Source organism: Tachypleus tridentatus, chromosome 4, assembly GCF_004210375.1.
Source record: "Tachypleus tridentatus isolate NWPU-2018 chromosome 4, ASM421037v1, whole genome shotgun sequence".
Taxonomy (NCBI): Eukaryota; Metazoa; Arthropoda; class Merostomata; order Xiphosura; family Limulidae; genus Tachypleus; species Tachypleus tridentatus.
Genome location: NC_134828.1, coordinates 101,800,582 through 101,814,379, shown reverse-complemented (window position 1 = coordinate 101,814,379; position 13,798 = coordinate 101,800,582). Strand labels below are relative to the sequence as shown.

Sequence of the window (13,798 nt, the reverse complement as noted above, 5' to 3'; positions counted from 1 at the left end):
ATAGTCAAATAAAAACAAATATTCAACTAAAAGAAGCACTGAATATTAAAAGAAAATTAAATATTAAAAACTAATTCTCACAGAAATACTGAATAGTGCACTCAAACCAGGACCAAGAGAATGTTGAAATAGCTAAATTTGAAAAATAATTCCAAACTTACTGTATTTTTACTTAAATTTAACAACTGAAAATGAAGTTTATCCTTTCCCAAAATGAGACAAACTTTTATGTACTTACTCACCAATTTAACTACAAATAATAAAGAATTGATAAATATAATTAAAATGGCAATTAATGTTCAACATCCATTTTCTACATATCTATTATTTATTTGTAGCTGTCACGATGTTTATTTTACAAAATTTTATAACACTGAAATGAAATTTCAAGGCCCTTCCATGCCTGGGAGAACAAAATAATGTATTCCTGCACTTTTGTGGAACCATGGTATATACAACTGGTTTACATTTCATCAGAAATTTTCAGTAACTGGAATTTAAGTTTGATATATTTTCTAAAATTAACCACAGATCATAAAAATATCTAGTGTAATGCTAAAAATACAGTTACGTGTAACCATCATATAGATTTTAGTTTTGCCTAGATCAATTTTATTTATATTTTCTTTGTCAGTACTGTATGAATTTATCATATAATTAATAACAAAAATTAACCTCCAGTAAATTATTATACAGGTTACTGTAAAATAACAAGGGGGCTAACTAATTAATTGTAAATCAAGCAAATTTTTTCACTAATATTCTTTAAACAAATATGCATTACAAATCTTTGAACATCCTTAAATTATAAATCAAGGTGATTATCTAATAAAATTTGTATATATTTCAGTGAATAGATAATTATAAAACTCACCACAATAAGTGTAGATGACATTTTGGTTACAGAATCTAACTTGCAGATTGTAAAGTACTGTAAAACAATAATCATTTCATTATATAATGCTTGAATTAATGAAGTACAAATGTTATAGCTTGTAACTATAATTAAAATAAGCCCACCAAATAAGTTGTTAGTCAATTCTTTTACCAAAAACATACATATATATAGACATTTTACAAAAGAGTCAAGAAATATAAGAACATCATTGTTTATTACATCATAAAAACAATCTTCAGTTAAACCAGTAAACACTTCTATTTTACCTTAATAAATTGTGAGGTGTAACAAAAATTGCTTAATTATGATTCATCACTTACCAAAAAAGTAAAAAGTAATAAAATATGTATTATGTAAAAGTTTCAGCTTAGTCAAAGAATCATAATGTTCATATAACACAGATTTAAAACTCCTTTACTTACTTAAGCCCTTTCAAACTCCATTTGCTAAATATCCAATTTCTTTTAAAATGAGAATTTTTAAATTTTTTTAAAGAGAAATAAACTTCATATTCTGGGATTATTTTATCTTAAAATTAAAAAAAAATACTCAAAAACTTCTGTACTAATCAGTACTTTTGTTCACAGATTTACAACATAATTACAGCATTTTCCAATTTTTCTCTCTCTACCAAAATTAGCTAAGTTCAACAAAGAAAGGCTTAAATGCATTTCAGCAGCTGATTGATAAGGAAATCAATCTTTCTGACTGAATTTTGAAAATTTATTTATTTATTTTGTACTCTGTGTCAGAATAAGGTTTGAAGAATACACTGATGTTCTATTCTGACATGGAGATACCACCATCCATTCATGGGAACTCTCTAAAATAATCACTTTTTTAAATCAGGGCAATCAAAATCCATGATCAAAGTGTGCTAACTAAAGAAGTAAATTATATTAAGAGTATATAACAACACAACAAGGCATTATATGTTATAGAGTTCAAAATATGCATGTGTCTGCTAAAATAAGCAAAAAATTATAAAATTATGCACTCAGTACAAAATATAAAGTATGTAACAGAGAAACTGTACTGATAAAATAAACAAACAAAATATGCATCCACAGTAAGAAGTTTAACAGCTGTGTTGTATAAACTACAAAGCAATGCCACATATAAGATATTCTGGTCAGCTGGCAAAGTCAGGTCAAAGCAGGAGCCTTCAGGATGTAGCTACAGACTTGGACGTAAAATAGGCCCATTATATAAAAAAAGACTAAATTCTTTTTTCAGGAGGATGCTTAATAAAAAATAATTTGACTGAGTCTACTTATTTTTAATGCAAGAAATGGAGAGAGAAAAAAGAGAAAGAGAAAATGTGGGAGATGTGGATAGGGAGAGACTTAATTGGTTTGTTTTCAGATAATGCAACTGGGTATAGATCCACTCTGACCTTTTGTTGCCCCTTGAAAGGTGAGGTTTACTGAAAATACCATCAGGATTCAAGGAACAAAGTATGCTGTAAATGACATGCAACCAATCTCATAAGTCAAATTTCCCAAATGCCCTGATAACCTTAAAGATTCACCTGTTCCTCATGTCAAGCAATTGCTTGGAATAAAGATCCTTCTTCTTTACATTAATAATGAAATAGAACATAGTTCACTGATTATTGTGCCAAAACAGGCACAAAAGTATATTGGTACTTCTGTGAATAGAAAATGACTTGTTTGAATCACCTAACACCAAACACATCATAAATGCCTTTGATTAAAAATCAAGACAGTAGTTTAACCAACTAAAATAACATCTGTTACTACTGCTGGGCATACTATGCAAGTATCAGTGTTATCTAAGCATGTCTGTTTGTTTGCATGTGTGCATGCACAAGCATGTGAATATGTAAATTGAGTTTATATGCACGTGGTTTCTTTCTGTCCTTTGTTTTCCAAGTGCAAGTTTTATCTAGGTTAGTACACCACTTTTCCTATTGAAGAAAAATCTATTATCCTTCATTAATTTGAATATGAATCTTGCCACTCTGTGTGTATTATTTTCCCACTGTTTGACCCTCAGTCCAATGTCTATTAGGAATGGTTTATCATAGTTAGATGGGCATTTAACCAAATGACTATCTCTGAAATGGCCAGGTTTTCTATCAGTTAAACAAAATGATCAAAGAGCATTCCTGTACATCTTTGACACACTAACATCTAATTTTTAGTGCTGACAAGCTGGCACTGTCATTAGAAATGCAAGGTTCATTTGACTGTGTAGTGCTATCACTGCAAATTTCCATGTTTGTTATCATTATTTGCAGTATCATTGGCTAAATATTTTCCATTTCATTCTATACTGTTCTTGAAATTTTCACTATAATGTAGAGAGGGATCCTGATAATTGATCAAATCTGTTTGCTTTTGCTTAATAACCAAATTGGGTCATACAGCTATATCTCAGAAACTGATAGAAGTTTGAAACCATCTAGGTAGTTAATTCTAATTGTACAAACTCCTGCTCAGCTGAAAGTTTGTTGTGCTTATCAGGCAAACCATAATAAAAATTCACTTTGGTTTCCCTTTTATGAAGACCAATATTTTTGGAACCACAATGAGTACTAAGTTTTGAGCAAATACAGAGCTCGCCCGAGTGCAAAATTACTCATATCTTCAAAATTTGGTTTTTCATTTAAACAACCAGGTCTTCCTAGAGAGATATTAATATGCATTTGCACATCAACAGTCCTAGTGTCGCATTTTCCTGTAAATGCCTTGTGATCCTTAATCGTATGTGTATAGATGGAGGTCAAAATGCATGTCTTGACATTTTACAAAATGCTGCTTAATGGTGTTGTGTATTTCATGTCATCAACTATTCACTTTATCATACATTGTTGATTTACTGAAAGTTTGTGTTAGAGGATATTGAATACCAGATGTTACACATACAGAAACACACAAAAAAAGTATAGACATGCAGCTTGGAGGTTCAAGAGGTTACATAAATGAAATATTCAAATTGTACATTGGATGAAAGTATTTGTTCTTCACTCATATGAATATCACTTAGCTCTTCAACTTGTCAGACTTCAATTCACAAATACATCATTTATGCCTGATCAAAATCTTGCTATATTTTGTACAAATTCAGAACCACACTCAACATTCTATTTTCAATACAGGGACAGTCCATTGGAACAACCTTTGGCACATTCATTTAAGCCCCTAGTACATCTCTGATCAAAATATAGTTTGCTTATACTTTAACACATACAAGGAATCTTAACAGTATCATATTTAACAGTGGTGCAATCGATTTTCAAACTAAAAGTTAATTTAGTTCAGAAAGCATATATTTCTTTATTGGGAAAAAAATGTATTTTCAAAATTGGACAAACATTAGTTCCTGTTCTCATAATGAGCTGTTAAAAAGTGCTTTATTTTCATAGATGAAAAAAATAATGAATTATTTCAAAAACAGTGACTAAGAATGACAATACTGTTTTAACTGTTCATGTACTGCACAAATCTGTATCAAACCAAATGAAGATTCCCAAGCTGACCTATTTATGTAAAGAATTTTTTTTTTCATTACATAAAAGAGACAGTATTGAACAAAATACAAACACACTAATTAGTAATGTTTGCATACAATAATTTCATAAGTACATAATTTTTCAATTGGCTCATTCTTACAAATGTGAAAGACTTCACTACTAGGGCTTAGAGGGTAAACAAAAGTTGCACAAGTTTTATGGTACCTCCTACGGTGAAATATTACATGAGTAAAACTGATCCTATTTCAAAATCAAAAGATAAATGACTAACTAAATATTCCTTGTGTACGTGTGCCAGTTACAGATATTTATCATCATCTGTGAACTTACCTGCTGGCTCATGCAAATAGGAGAGTGATGTTAAATCATTCTCGCCAATAAGTATTTCAGGATTTCGTAGAGGAGGCAATTTTTCAGGGGTATCAATTTTTAATGTTTCTCTCTAAATAAAAAAATAACAAAATTATAGTTGCATAACATGTTCTAAAATAAGGACAAGATTCAATCAAAATAGCATTCTACCAAGCACTATTTCATGCTTCAGCAGAATTCAAAACTGATAAGTAAACAAAACTCCTATATTAATTAATGAAAACTTCTGACATTCATTGTGACTTTTTCTTCAACTAGAACAATATTTTTAGAAATTTGTAAGTTCTGCCAGTTTTTTTTCTCATAAAAGAATAGTACTGCATACAAGTTCAGCATTTGAACCTACCTCACCATCATCATATTCAACAACTACTTGTTTATTATCAAAATCCTGAACAACTTCTGCTCCTTTCCACACCAGCTCTGCATCAGGCATCCAAACCCGAGCACCCTGGAAGTTTAATCAATATTTAATATTTTTAATTAAAGAGACAATATCCACTTGCACAAGTGTTTTTTACAGCTAAAGAATGTATACATGATGTGCAATGATGCAGGTAAGTTTACAAATGTAAACACACATGTACAAGCTTATATCCCTAGATTTTATAGCATTTAGAAGGATGGCCCATACCACCATTTGAATATTCTTATGCATCTAAACAATATTCTGTTCTGCTATTTTACTCACAAGTTCAGGATTCATTATTAATTCAAACATTTTTCTCAACATTTAAAAAATCTATTGTCCTAAATTTAGAATATATTTTATGTATAGAAATGTGGGTTATAAGCATGAAAGGTATGCAACAACCTTCTTGAACACAAAAAAAAATTAAAAACTCAGAACAATAATGTGTGTTCAGATTGGAGATTTAGATTCCAAAGAGAGAAAACAAAGAGACATCATGGATCAACTTAAACACCAGGATTATCAAGGAACAGACCTACAACAGGTCATACACTAAACATGGTAAGTAAAATAAGTGAAACATCTTATAATAGGTGAGAATCCATGAAGATAAACATTACTAGCAAAAGCTATCTAAGTATCCAAGACAACAACATGCAACATAATCAAGAAGAATCATTACTTGGAAAAGTAACCAAATTCAAGTATATACAAAACAAACTGTTTTCATGATGTATATATTCAACCATTGCATACCTCAAAAAAAGTTTGAGAATGAAACAGTTATTTATGCTTTTATGTACAAAAACATTCCAATCAAATGACAGGGCACAGCATCTATGGATTCCTGTGTGATCAGGTGATTAAAATGAACACTAGGAAAATATCACAACCGTACATTACATGGATTATAGAAAGCAGATAGGAACAGGTGGTGTGCTTTGGATATAACAGCCCCACTGAGTCTTTTACAGTGGAAACTATGTTACAGAGCTACTATCAAGATGCATTGTAGTCAGAGCATGACTGAAAGTGGCACAAAGGTTGTAACATCATGGTATAGCTCCCACATAGTTTTAATATAACATAATCAACCTGTGTATTAAACTTGTTATACAAGTACAAGGAATTTTCAGGTTTGAAAATGTTCAAGAAAGTAAATTTGTTGTCTTTTTTGTATTTAAAAATACACTAATTTTTAAAAAATATAAATAATTTTTTTCAAATGAATAAGAACAGACCTCAACTTTTATATATTAGGTCTATTTTAGATCTTTTCATATTTATTGTATATGGTCATATTCCTTGATACATCTATATATCCATAGTCAGGTAAATCATCAGTTCATTGTAACTTGTTTATACTAGTGGATAGTATTATAATAATTCATACCAAATCACAGTATATATATACATGTATATATTCATACATTTATATATACATCATGAGAATTATTATCAGAACTACAATAAGATTTACTTTTAGATTTCATTAACTATAAAGGTATACTTTTGCTTATAGATAAAACAATACTTTGAGCTACATGATAGACTGGGAAGAAAAAATCTATTAAAAAGTAAAACAGAAACCATAAAGTTTTAACACAATACACAATTTTAATGAATGCATGACATACTATGCATGTAAATCCCATCATGAACTTATTCACACATCATTGGTCACCCACAAGTATAATGTAATATTTATTTACACATCATATCCTTTGTACTTGGAAGAACTCAAAGATACGGCACATGAATGACAAAACTCGGCAACACCGTACTGCACACTTGGAAGATTCAAGTTTGGTAGGTAGCAGCACAGTGTAAAACTGTCTGGATTTTCTTTATGAAATCTTTAAACCTAATATCCTGACAGCTGTGGATCTGTTCATCCTGAACTACAATATAACTTGGTTTGAGCTCTTGTGATTTTTTCTCTCGAAGTATTCAAAAGTAACCCACACAATATACAGGAGCTTCAGAATGCAGTAATTTGGGAGATGTATGGAATTTCTTATGAAAACATTCACAATTATATATGTTATGATACAATATATGACATCACAAAGAGGACATGTTGAATAATTCATTAACATCCCACTGAACCTCCCAAGTGTAATGATATTTTATTACGCTTCATACCACCCATATGCCATAAAACAACTAGTAAGCACAAGATGTATGAAAAATTATGACAGTAGTTCATTTCAAATATATATTTCCATTTAACTTATAATCAACTTTGGTGAAAATGCAAGTTTAGAGTGACTTTTAGAAGGCTAAAAATCATTTTTATTTTAATTCTAAAATTCAGGAGTAAAGTGTATTTATCTTAGTGTACTACATATAAACTATGATATTTGTCATAAATTTTAGTAAACCTTAGCTTGTTTGTTTTGGATATTTATGCAATGCTACACAATGGACATATGCATCAGATGCCTCTAATTCTTAATTGATAAAGTGCAGGCAGATACTCAAAAGCACCCACCATTTACTCTTGGAAAAGTGAGAATTTACTATTATAATGTTAATGTGACTGATCTTAAAGTGCACAGTGCAATTTCTTGGCAAAAGGATGCAAAGCACTGACCCTCAGATTCACAAATTCAGCATGCTAACTACTAGGCTATGCCTATACTGAACCTTAATATGGTAAGTGCCTGTAACTGAAATTAATTTTGTTTGTTTGCACTGTTATGTCACTGTTACACTGTTACTTGTAAGGCCAACATAATAACAAAATCAATATTCAACAAATGTTGATATCAGAGGACTTTGATAAACCACTCAAAGACCCAAGTGTTTTTTTCCTGCCTTTAAATGTACAGCAATTATTTAATGTATTTAACAAAATATATCATACCTTTTACATACTATGTTGCACTCACAGTATTAAGCTCATGTTAACATGAAAATACATTTGCAGAGCTATGTATAGATTGAGGATACACAAGTGAAAGAGCTAAGGATAAAGATCTCAGGTTTCAATACATAACTATAAATTGGCACTTTAGAAACATTCAGCATATGCATGAATGTATATTTTTTGAATTAAGAATCTAAAATAAATTTTGTCCATTTAATATATTACAAGTGAAACACAAACCTGCAACTGTCCATATACACAAACTGATAATTCCCATTTTGAACTAATCTGTAAGTGAAAATTAAGTTTATAGGCAGTTACTTGTTTACAAGATGGGCTGAATTCATCAAACAAATACATATGATAACATTACTCAGAAATTTTAAATACAACCTGGAATTTACATGTCAACCACATATGAACTTTAATGACACTTCAAAATTCTGTGAATAATTTGTAGTCATCACAGCAGATGGATTATTAACCTTTTTTTTCCTGCAACAAAAAATCAGTGGTTCAAGGATCACTGGCTGGTCATCAACACTGCTCAATTATTTATTAATTTATTACATATTTTGTCCCAATTGCCAAGGTATATATATCCTTGACAGATAGCTTTAGAACCATTTTTAAGAAAATAATTTTGTTGCATCAAGCTTTACAAACATACATGAAATCTGAATATCATGTTTTAAACTGAAGTCTTAATATCCTATTTTTAACTCAACTACAAGGTTCCTTATTCATTTCATCAACATTCTTATTAGCATATATATACATGGATTGTTAAAAGAAATGGAATATAATAAAGCCTGTACTAGTACTTGTATACATTAATTTTTTTAAAAACACTAGTCATGTTTCTACCTTTACATAAACAAGTCACATTTTTACCTGTACATACACAATTATAATTTTAGAAAGAACTTTTTTATAAATTAGAATTTATCATTAATTTATTTATTAACAATTTATTTTCACATTCCCCTTTTCATTAAGTACAATTTTCTTATGTTAAAAATATAATACATATATAAATACATTCAAAAAAAGTAAAAGTTTGACTCCTAACAAAATCTTTAATGTGGTTTTGTTGGTTCCACCCATTAACAATCTTGGAGTGGGTGACCTGACAGGAAGGTGTAGGAAGCTACCAACTGTAACATGTTCCACACCCATCACACAGATAATCAAAACTGGTTTTTCACTCTTCCTTGACAAATCAATATTTCTCCTCAGATAATGAAGTCCATTCTTCTCATAACTTTTCATATTTCTTACCTTTGATGGAATTTCTAAGACTAAATTTAGTTTTTTTTTAAATCAAATAAAGTAATCACTCCTATAACAGAAAAAAATGCTTTGTCCCAAGTGTTTAACATGTATCAATAATTTGTTTTCAAGCTCACAGAACTTACAACCATTCAAATGTTCCATGGGCCATAATACTCAATCAAATAAAAAATATACACATTCATCTAATTTCCAAATTTAGTCTGATTTAATGTATTAATTTTAAAAGTTACAAATAGAATATGTAACCAGACACTTGTGAAAAAATACCCACAAACTGGTTATCTTCAGGTAAAAAACAAAACAAAAAATTTGCTTTAAACTGATGATAAACATTAATCTTAAGTGCATAACATAATTAAATGTGTTGTACAATATATATATATATTTATTCTCTTCAAATCCATAGACTTTGTAATTTATTTTAGAAGCAAAGATGACCATTTCACCTCCTGTTTATTACACAAGCTAGTTATTTATGCTTACAACAACACCATTTTTATATTTCACACACTGGTCTAAATCATGCCTTGACAGAGATTCCAGATTAGAGGTGAGTAACCTGTAGCTGCCATTGGTTGAATCTACAGGAAATCTCTCCTCCAATCAGAAACGGTGATAATCCAACCACTCACAACATCCTCCCCACATTCCACCAGGACACTAAAAAAGACCATTAGCACCTACACACACAATGACTTGAAGACAAGGGCAGAAGACTTTCAAAATGTCATCTTCTGCACTTGTGTCTCTACAACAGGCAGTTTCCATCCATTCTACAAAATTTCACCTAGTATTTTATTCACAAGTAGAACTGTGCTAAATAAACCTTAAATCTAAAACAATTTTGGCCTCTTGGAAATTTAGAACTATTTTGTGTTCTTTTCAGTCCTTAATGGAACTGTTTCTAGGATTTTAATGGCAGATTTTGAACTCGTTTTTCAGAAATGAAGTGCTACAGTTGCACAACACATTAATAATTTCAAATCATTTGTTTTTCTTCTTTCTCTCATTTTAACCAATGAGTGCACATATTTAAGCTCATATTGGACCAAAGGCAATTAGTTTGGGCAATACTATAAAGCAGCTGTTGGTATAATGTGATTGTGAACATGCACACATTGCTGTGAAGATAAATAAATATACACTTGTGCCTTGATTATTCATGCTGGTCTGGGAAAAGTAAAAATAACCAAGAACAACAGCAAGTAATTAAAGGATTAATGCATTTCACTAGTTAGTCAATTGTTTAATCTCAAATTTTAAGATAATAAAGTTCATTGTTTTAAATTATAACTTTTTGACTATTGTTTAATCACATTACCATGAAAAATCATAAAAGTTACCACAACTATAATAATAAAATCCAAGTGTTGGTTAGTCGTGCTCAGTTTCTGCAAATTATGCAAGTTCAATTCCAATTTTTCTCCTGATACTTCTTGTTTTGATTGCTGATTACCATTTAAATGTGTTAAATTAATATCAACTCACTTACAATAACCATTGTTTCCTAGATACTTGAGAGTTTTAATTCTAAATTGTATGTAGTGTATTTCATTCCACTTATAAAGGGTAAGAAGGTTCAAATGCTATTATGTGTTCCTTTGTATACAAACCTACTACAAGCAACATTCAAAAATTTTTCTGGTGTCTAACTGTGGTATTTCAAATGATTATTCATTGTCTTTTCACACACTTTTAACATTGAATTTCTATCACACTTGAAAGCAAATTATTCCATTTTACAACAATCCTACTAGAAAGGTAACAATGCCTTCAATAGGGATGTGCAAAATTTATGGATTGCAAATCTCTACCAATTTTGGAAGTCTCAATCAAATCTACACAAGCCTTTTTTTCTACAGCAAAAACAAGTCAAGACATTTCAATCCACAGTTATCCCACATAATAATCATTCCAAACTTAGAATGATTCTACTAGCTTTTCTCTGAATACTTTCAACATCCTTTCTGAAGTAAGATGATCAAAACATTTCCCAATATTCCAAAAGAAATCTAACCAACACCTTATAGAATATAGAGTGAAATGACCTCAATGACACAGTAAAACTTTTGGAGCAAAGAAGTTTATACTATGCCTTCAGTTCACAAACACACAGTAAATGATTGGTGCAATGGAAATTTGAACCCATGACCCTCAGATTACAAGTTGATCACTCTGACCACCTTACCATGCTGGGCTGTCAAGCCTCTAAAGAAACAAAAGAATTTCTATCATTGATCAAAGTATTAGAATTGAATGAAGCATTAACTGAGGTATCAGCTTCAAAATTAACATGAACTAGAGAATCCATAACCAAAAAGAATGCATCATTTGAACAGCATGACTGTTATCAAGAAAATTGGAAGTATGGCAGGAAAACAGAGTTTATATGTAAGATTTACCAAAAGCTACACAATAAATCAATTGTAAGGTGAGAAGTGTGACACATACTTCACATTGTGTCAGCTCATTCAGAACTTTAAGTCTCATGTTTGTTGAAAGCATGAGAGAAAACTAAAAAAAAAATGAAACAATTTCAGATTTTCAGGGGTAAGAGTACATGATTTGAAATACATATGCACACCTTTTCTGTACTTAACTAATCAACAGCACATCCACATAAAGAAACCATACCACCCTGAGGTGTTTTTTTTTAAATAAATATTGCTTTTTTTTTTATAAATATTACTGGGGTTCCTTGATTTTGTAACTTGAAGCCCCCACACCTTAAGACACCTTGGCTGAAGACAGTCACCTAATCATTAAATATAAATTTCATATAAAATGTTTGAAATAACTGACTTTCATTCCAATTTGTTCTTTTTAAACAAACTCAAGAATAATCAGAGCTTTATAGTTATATTATATTGAAATAAATACAAAAATATACAATAAATATTGTCAAAGAAGTTTTTTTTTTAAGAGTATTTTGACAAATGCTGAAGACTCCTCAAACTCTCATAAAACCAAGTTTTGGAACCACTGAACTAATTATTCTATGTTTAAATACCCTTTTTAAAGTTCATGCTTAGCAATTATGCACATTCAAACAGATAATACAGGTACAAAGATACGAGTACAAACAATGTAAACATCACTGTTTGGATGGATGTTGTCATACAGGTAAATGGATCTAAAGAATACATTATATTTAACTTAGATTAAATTAACAGGTCCATAATCAATTTCATGGTATAATTCTGGTTTAAATGCTGAATATATAACAAATGCTGAGAAAAAAAAAAAAAAAGAGGTTCTTTTCTTCATGTAAAGTAACATCTGCACCATAATACATCTGCTTTAATTAACATAATATAAGAAAATCAGCTGTTTAACTCATACAAGGATTTTTAAATACTTCCATATCATAACAAAAAGAATGAGCAGCAGTCAATATATGACTAGATCAATGACGTCATTTGCACACACACACACACACACACTATTTTTATTAAGCAATCTGGTGCATAATATTTTAGTACATTTTTAAAAAATACCTCCCTAATTTTTAACCTTGTTTATGTGCAGTATAAATTGTTAATATAACAACACTGTCATCATACATTTTTATATCTAAAAATACATGGACAACTATAGTTATATTAGCAAGAAAAGTTTTAGTAGGCTTTTACCACATGAAGCAAATTCAATTTCTCTAAATGTCACAGCATTCCCTAGAGTTGCATATATGCACAGCTACATTGGTGTCATTAATTTAATTTGATATAGTATAGGTGTACATAGAGATTTGTTTTACAGTCATGTGTGTATGCATAATTTCAATGATCCATGGAATAAATAAAACTACAAAGGTGTTTTGTTTAACCTAATGTTACATTTACCTTGCGATAGAAGATGAATACTTTAAAGTCATACAAACTATTAAGATTATGTAAGTTTTAATAATGTTTTTAGAACGTAAGGTACTGATACATTATATACACGGTAGATGGTGTGTATACAAAACATCTCTGATCCTAACTGGAGCTGGGAGATTAACAAAATAATAGATTAATGAAAATTATCATTTAAATTTATTAATATCACAAAAATAATCCAATAACCAAAATTAGTGTTTCTGATTCTTTGAACTATTCAAGTAATCAATTGCTATTATGATTTTTTTCAGATTTATTCTTGAATAATTAAAAGTTACTCAGCTTAATCAATTAGTGTCCTGACTCATAATAGCAATCAATTAAGTAATTAGTGTGTTAGGTTGTTACTATTTACATCTAGTTAAGTCTCATGCAAGAATAATCAATTAGTTAAAAGTAATTAATTAAGAAGGTCGATGATTAATCCATTAAAAAATTTCACAAACCACTCAGCTCCACTTTCCAGCTGATGATAATTGCAGCAATATCCACTGTGTAAAGCTTCTTATGCTGTTTTTCTTTATTAGCATTTCTAAGTACAATCTATATCAGATTATTTAAACCCTTCTCA

The 13,798-nt window shown here is 30.0% G+C and overlaps 1 protein-coding gene across 3 annotated transcripts in view; it reads right to left on the bottom strand.

Annotated features, from left to right (window-relative positions):
• didum (dilute class unconventional myosin) overlaps positions 1-13,798 on the bottom strand; it is a 111,446-nt gene that overhangs the window by 82,286 nt on the left and 15,362 nt on the right. For all 3 annotated transcript variants that reach the window (XM_076500209.1, XM_076500207.1, XM_076500208.1), the window contains 3 exons: positions 5,116-5,220; positions 4,728-4,839; positions 875-931 (listed from right to left, as the gene is read on the bottom strand). In XM_076500209.1, the coding sequence (XP_076356324.1) occupies positions 875-931; positions 4,728-4,839; positions 5,116-5,205 (259 nt within the window). In that variant the 5' untranslated portion in view covers positions 5,206-5,220. The remainder of the gene's footprint in view (positions 1-874; positions 932-4,727; positions 4,840-5,115; positions 5,221-13,798) is intronic.